The 6,362-nt window shown below is 44.5% G+C and overlaps 1 protein-coding gene across 3 annotated transcripts in view; it reads right to left on the bottom strand.

Moving 5' to 3' along the window:
• Positions 1-690: 690 nt before the first annotated feature.
• Positions 691-6,362, bottom strand: part of LOC117418189 (multidrug resistance-associated protein 1-like) — a 24,801-nt gene continuing 19,129 nt past the window's right edge. For all 3 annotated transcript variants that reach the window (XM_059035589.1, XM_059035590.1, XM_034030881.3), the window contains 9 exons: positions 5,741-6,051; positions 4,925-5,124; positions 4,708-4,834; positions 4,196-4,297; positions 3,949-4,095; positions 3,716-3,874; positions 3,439-3,605; positions 3,150-3,344; positions 691-3,011 (listed from right to left, as the gene is read on the bottom strand). In XM_059035589.1, the coding sequence (XP_058891572.1) occupies positions 2,903-3,011; positions 3,150-3,344; positions 3,439-3,605; positions 3,716-3,874; positions 3,949-4,095; positions 4,196-4,297; positions 4,708-4,834; positions 4,925-5,124; positions 5,741-6,051 (1,517 nt within the window). In that variant the 3' untranslated portion in view covers positions 691-2,902. The remainder of the gene's footprint in view (positions 3,012-3,149; positions 3,345-3,438; positions 3,606-3,715; positions 3,875-3,948; positions 4,096-4,195; positions 4,298-4,707; positions 4,835-4,924; positions 5,125-5,740; positions 6,052-6,362) is intronic.

The following is a 6,362-nucleotide window of genomic DNA, read 5'->3' as shown; positions in this document are numbered from 1 at the left end:
AGCGCGCGATCCTTCAAGAGGCGTTTAGTGTCCCTGTGAGCACGATGTAATAAATGCAATAACACCTTCAGAGGACGGCTTGGGACACATGGCGGAGGTAGTATACTGTTCCCCACAATCATTTTTTATTTGCCGTTTTACTGCCCTACAGTGAATTGTTTTTCCACAACAGTGTCAAAGTGGCCTGCTAACTGTATAATTAGTGTGCATGTGTGTGTATAATGTCTAAACTATTGTTATATTTATACTTCTGTCTGGTTTATATTTAATCTCATGCTTTTTTTTGACAACATGCATATAAAGTTTGTACAATTTTGTATTTTTTGAAAGAAATAAAAAAATAAGTGATATGATTGGTCCTTTACACCCAGCTTATTTTTTACAGTCCTCCAATAGTTTGTTTTTTAAATTATATAGTTACAGTTGCTTTTTGATTTCTTTGGCAATTCACTGCGTCATACATGCCAGTGGGAGTAGTGATTTGTGTATTTAATCATATTCTGTATGTGTATTATATTTAAAAGCAGTTTTAACTCTTGAAATATATTCACTCCCCTTTAATGTATTTAAAATCCTCTCAGAGCTGGTGCAATTGTACATTTCCTAAGTTTTATATAAGCTATTTAGGATTAATTACTGTGCCTTAATAGTTCACTGTAGCTTTAAGAAACCACACAACAGTGCTATATGTTACATTTAATTCCAAACTAAATTCTTTATTTATGCTTTCCTCTTTTTCACGCAAGGACAGCAGATTCTCAATACAAAACAAACTGCTCAGTCAGAATCCAAACTTAATGTATAGCTGTGGCCAAAGGTTTTGTATCACCTAGAATTTATATAACTATATGAACATAATTTAGGACTTTTATTTAACATCATGTAATTAAAGAAACTTCAAAATGATATCGCAAAAGTCTACCGGAAGCCCTAATAGTAGTACTGTATTTCATGTTAGATGTCACATTTTTCAATTTTTCTCAGTTTTTTGTTACGTATATAAAAAACTACAAAGTGGTGTAAAATGCAATATGTTAACGTAACATTATTCAGCAGGTTTCATTCAACTTTATGAAGAAAAATTAGTTAATTCTATAGGGTGATGCAAAACTTTTGGCCAATAATAATAATAATAATAATAATAATAATAATAATAATCTGAACCTATTTACAATAATAAATGTGTAAAAGTAAATGCCATTTTCTTTACATTTCTTCTCTTTCTTTCTTGTAACAGATATCCACGATTACAATCAGCAAAATAGGGTTTTATACAAAAACTGTTTGAATGAAATGATGATTCACAATGCAACTGTGGAAATACAATCAAGAATAATATGATACAGGGACGTAACAATTCATCAGATATAACACTGAAATACAGCAGCGGGATTACAAAAAAAAAAAAAAGAGACCTATGATATCTACTTAATTGCAGAGAATTTTTATATAAATATATCTCCATCTGAAATCGGTGGTACTAGAAGTAAGTTGCATCCATAATAGACGAGTACTTATTTTCCTGTGTTTAAAGCGCAAAAAGCTTGAAATGGCATTTTAATATGGGATGTACAATATCCCTTATTTTTGCTTGAAAGCTCAGGATTTTGTGTGTGTTCAGCACTTACGATAACATGTCAGTCTGGACTGTGGAAGGTAACCCCTTTTAGAGTGCATGATCAAGGATGCACCAGCTGCATTGGTCCCCATTGCTCCACTGCTGGATGACAGAGGGGATAGGCAGCTCCAGCAGGAGAAGCCAATGCTAAACACAGAGCAGCGTTAGCCTCCACAGCTCTCCCATTGGGGAAAGGAGAAATACCAGCCACAGAATCAGGGACTGAGTCCCTAAAAGCAGCTAGAATACAAACACACACACACACACACACACACACACACACACACACACATACACATACTCACGCACGCTAGCTATAGTGCACTTTGGACAAAACAGATTTTGATGTTTTGGTTAAAACTGACAGAAACGGTGTGGTCTTGCTCAGGTCTGTGTTACCTGCAATTTGGACTTTTGGGTTTTCATTTGGAGAAGATGATCCCCAAGCCCTGTCTGTTCACCACTAAATGCAAAGCAAACATCATTTAAAGTAAAGCTGTATAGACTGCATTATCACAAGTCTGAATTATGTCACAGGCAATTGCACAAAAAAAACAAAGTTAGTAATGGTTCTTGCTAAGTACAGTGCACTAGTGTATATATCTATTTTTTTTTTACAGAATATGGTGGCACTTGCATTATAAAATGATCCGACATTCTGCTCCCCCAACCCAAGCAGTATGTACTAATAGCACCACTTACTGGCCAAGAATTGTCATTGACGGCAAAGTGCAGTATTAACTGGAGGACAATGCAAGTATCTTAAAATACCAGTGGCTAATAATCCTGCTCCATCCAGGTACACGAACAGTACGGATTTTATTTTTAGCCAGCTTTTTTTTTTTTTAGTGATTATTATTTATTTATTGTACAAGCCATCTTAAAGTCACAGAGGCTAGGAGCACTGGTGTTTTCAGATAAATATTTTGGGCCATTTGAAAAACCTGGACTGAACAGAGTACATGTAGACTGAAGCAGGGAGCCACTGCCTTACATTTGTTTCTACTGTGTACTATAACTAGGACTGCATAGCAGGGATCATTACCAAGAAACCTTCTACTGGGCAATGGAGAGACATGAATCCGTGCAGGTGACAACCAAGCACGTGGACAGCACGTGGAGGGACATCAACGTGCCATACTTAGTGAGAGAAACAGAGAGAAAGGAGGGCAGTGGGGAGCATCTCTCCCTGCTTCTCGAAAAGCGCTGGCCTGAAGGGATAATGAAACTACTATTTTGGCAGCAGGATCCAGTTCAGACAGCACTGCTGCTATCACCCTGAGGTTACACCAAGCCAGAGTCTTTGGCCATTTTGTAGAATATTCCTTTCTTGGCAAGAAGGCTGGCTGGAGAATCAAACTCCACAATTTGACCTTTGTCTAGGACCAGGACCCTGAAAATGGACAGAAAACGCAAAGGTCAAACTAACTTTTACTTATTGCTACCTTTGCCTTAGCTGTTCCCCTACAGTATCTATCCTCCCGCTGTCCTGGCTGTTCCCTTCTCCCCTCTTGCTGCCCCTGTGTTGTACCTGGTGTAGTCCATGACGGTGTTGAGTCTGTGAGCGATGGTCAGGACGGTGCACTCCTCAAACTGGCTGCGGATTGTCGACTGGATCAGGTTGTCTGTTTCCAGATCGACGGCTGCCGTCGCCTCGTCCAGAACCAGGATCTTGGTTTTCCGAAGGAGAGCCCGAGCCAGACACACCAGCTGACGCTGCCCCAAGCTGTTGCAAGTAAGATTTACAAATAAATGATTAGAGACATTTTTCCCGCTCCAGGAGAACACCTCAGTCCTGAACCGATGTAGTTGATCATTACCTCAGGTTCTCCCCTCCCTCCGAGCACTCGTGGTTCAGTCTGTCTGGGAGCCCCGACACAAAGTTCTTGAGGTGAGCGAGTTCCAGAGAGTTCCAGACTTCCTCGTCGGAGTACGCATCGAAGGGGTCAAGGTTCATCCGCAGGGTGCCCGAGAACAGCACAGGATCCTGACAGGGGGGGGGGGGCACACATTTGAAATATGTTTTCCACATTTGATCTTATTCACTATGTCTAACTGTGCCTCAGTTGTAGCCGCTGGTGCTGCTGCCATGGTTACCTGTGGGATGATGGTGATACGGGAGCGCAGGTCGTGCAGTCCCAGCTCGGCAATGTTCACTCCGTCAATGAGGATCTTCCCCTGCGCCGACTCGATGATCCGGAAGAGACCCAGCGTCAGAGACGACTTCCCTGCCCCCGTCCTCCCCACAATCCCCACCTGCAGGAGAGGCCCGAACATTAAACAAATCTTTACACTTCATCCAAGAATAACCTGAAGGTCTAAGACCCCACCTTCTCTCCTCCTTCGATGGTGAAGCTGATGTTCTTGAGGGCCAGCTCCAGGTCCTCTCGATAGCGGAGCCCGTAGTCTCGGATGTCGATGTGTCCGTGTGTGGGCCAGGCCGGGGGGGGCGCCGTCTGCTCCACCCTCCACACCGCCTGGGGGTGTCAGAACACAACATCTGTCTTCCATTCTCTAGCACGGTGTAATATTCCCACAGCTCCTTGTATACACAGGCTGCTTCAGCAAGGTCATTACCTCTTTCTCTGTGTCGGAGTACTCCTTCACTCTCTCCACGGCAACGATGTTGGTCTCCAGCTCAGATGACATCCGAACAAGCCAGTTCAAAGATGCTGTTATCTTTGAAAAGACACAAAGGGTAACACAGGCACCAGCCCCATTACAGAGAGGTCACTAAGATGCCAACATTCAGGTAAGTAGTTCTGAAGATAAACTGCATATCTTTCAAAAACCCAAAGAATCAGATGCACTCCTACCCGGGTCCGGACCAGGGTTCTGGCTAACCAGGTCACAATCCCGTGTAGTATGAAACCACGTACCTGCATCATACCCGGGTTAACCCGGGTCCCAGTGACCCAGTGGATTGACACACTGACCCGGGCTGAGTGAAACAAAATGCATGACGGCCGGCTAAATAACAAACAGCCACGTCTGCGTGAAGGTTTCACTTCCGCATGGAACGTTTTTGTTTATTCTGTTTAGCCGTATTTCTGTTGTTTGAGACACACCATGAGCCAGGGGGGTCTCACCTGCAGTGCGTAGGAGATGGAGAGCCCCACGATGCCCGGGCTCAGACTGTCTCTGGCGACAACGGCAAACAGAGCCGCAGCCAAGACGATGCAATTCCCCACAAACTCCAAGCGCACTGCCAGCCACCTGCCAACACAACCGAGAACAGCAGAGTTAACAAACCAAGCACACAAGGGCAAGCAGCGTGAGAGTCTGTCTGTTAGGGTGCATCGGTACCTGTTGGCCACAATGCTGGGGTAATAAGCTCTCTGGTTGTGGTCCACCCTGCTGTCGCTCTCCCTGATAAAGCGCGGCTGCTCTCGGAAGGCGCGGATCACGCTGGCTCCCAGCAGGGTCTCGTTGAAGTGGGAGTACACAGGAGAGCGGCTCACCGACTCCAGGCGCTTCAGCTGCCGGGATGAGGCCACGTAGAAACGCTGTGGGACACAGACACACCAACTCATCTCAAGGCTGCTGTATGCTGTATTATTGTGGTACATGTTAAAGTAATTGTTGCTAACAAAATAGTTCCACATCTATTCCATTTATAGGTCTAAGATGTGCAGTTAAGAAACACACACGTTACAGCAAACATGTATTTACATTAAAAAACATACTATACTGGGTTTTAAAAAAAAAATGCTTGCATGCTTCTTGAAATTCCTGGGTCGCCTTGGGGGGGACAGACTGTCCCCACCCCTTCATTGGCTTCTTTTCTGTCAATAAGCAATCAGTTGCTTTCCTTATTGACTGGCCGTCAGCCAGTAACATGCTTTTACCCAGAAGACACTGCTGGGGTGAAACAAGACACACAAACTGTGACTTTCCTTTTACCTAAAGGTAGTACCAGATATCATGTTTTCAAATTAAAATACACACGTGCTATAACATGTGTTGCTGTTAGAAACTGCACATTTGAAACATAAGTAGCTCTCGGAAGTGCAAAAAGGCCAAGGATTGATGGAATTATTTTGCAGTTACTTTAAATGGATTGTTTCGCGTGAATGTCTACCCAGAAACAGAAGTGTGTTTTTGTCAATGAAATGCACTCGCCTGCACGAAGAAGTAGAGCAGGCCGAGAGGCGGGATGATGACGGCGACGATGGGCGTGGCTACGAGGATCACAGCGCAGGAGCCCAGCACGTTGAACAGAGAGCCCATGAACATCTTGATGATGCCGGGGATGACCGAGTCGATGGTGTCCGTCTCCTTGGAGAAGCGGTTCACCAGGTTCCCGCTGGGCGTGCGCTCGAAGAAGCTCATGGGCGAGCGCAGAACGTTGTGCAGCATGGACTGGTGGAGGTGCCGCGAGGCCAGGATCCCTCCGATCGACACAGTCATCGAGTAGCTGAACACGGCCACGCCTGCCAGCAATGAGACACACACAGGAGGGTCAGCCTAGCTACACCGCTACCCTGCTCGACTGACCCTCCGGGGGGGGGGGTTGTGTTTTGTTAATTCAGTAGGTTACAGAACTCCAGTATACAGAAAGTAAACGCAAGCAGGTTATGTGATGCAGTTACATAGACTAAATGCATCAGCAATCTAGTACAGAAGATAGAGAGTGATTGATTGATTATCTTCCCTTCTGGCACAGTGGAGGCACACGAAGGACACTGGAACTGATGGATCTTCTACTGCTGCTCACTAACCTATTCCTTACTCATTCTTATAT

The sequence above is a fragment of the Acipenser ruthenus genome, chromosome 13 (genome assembly GCF_902713425.1).
Source record: "Acipenser ruthenus chromosome 13, fAciRut3.2 maternal haplotype, whole genome shotgun sequence".
Lineage (NCBI taxonomy): Eukaryota > Metazoa > Chordata > Actinopteri > Acipenseriformes > Acipenseridae > Acipenser > Acipenser ruthenus.
This window is presented reverse-complemented; position numbering and strand designations above follow the sequence as displayed.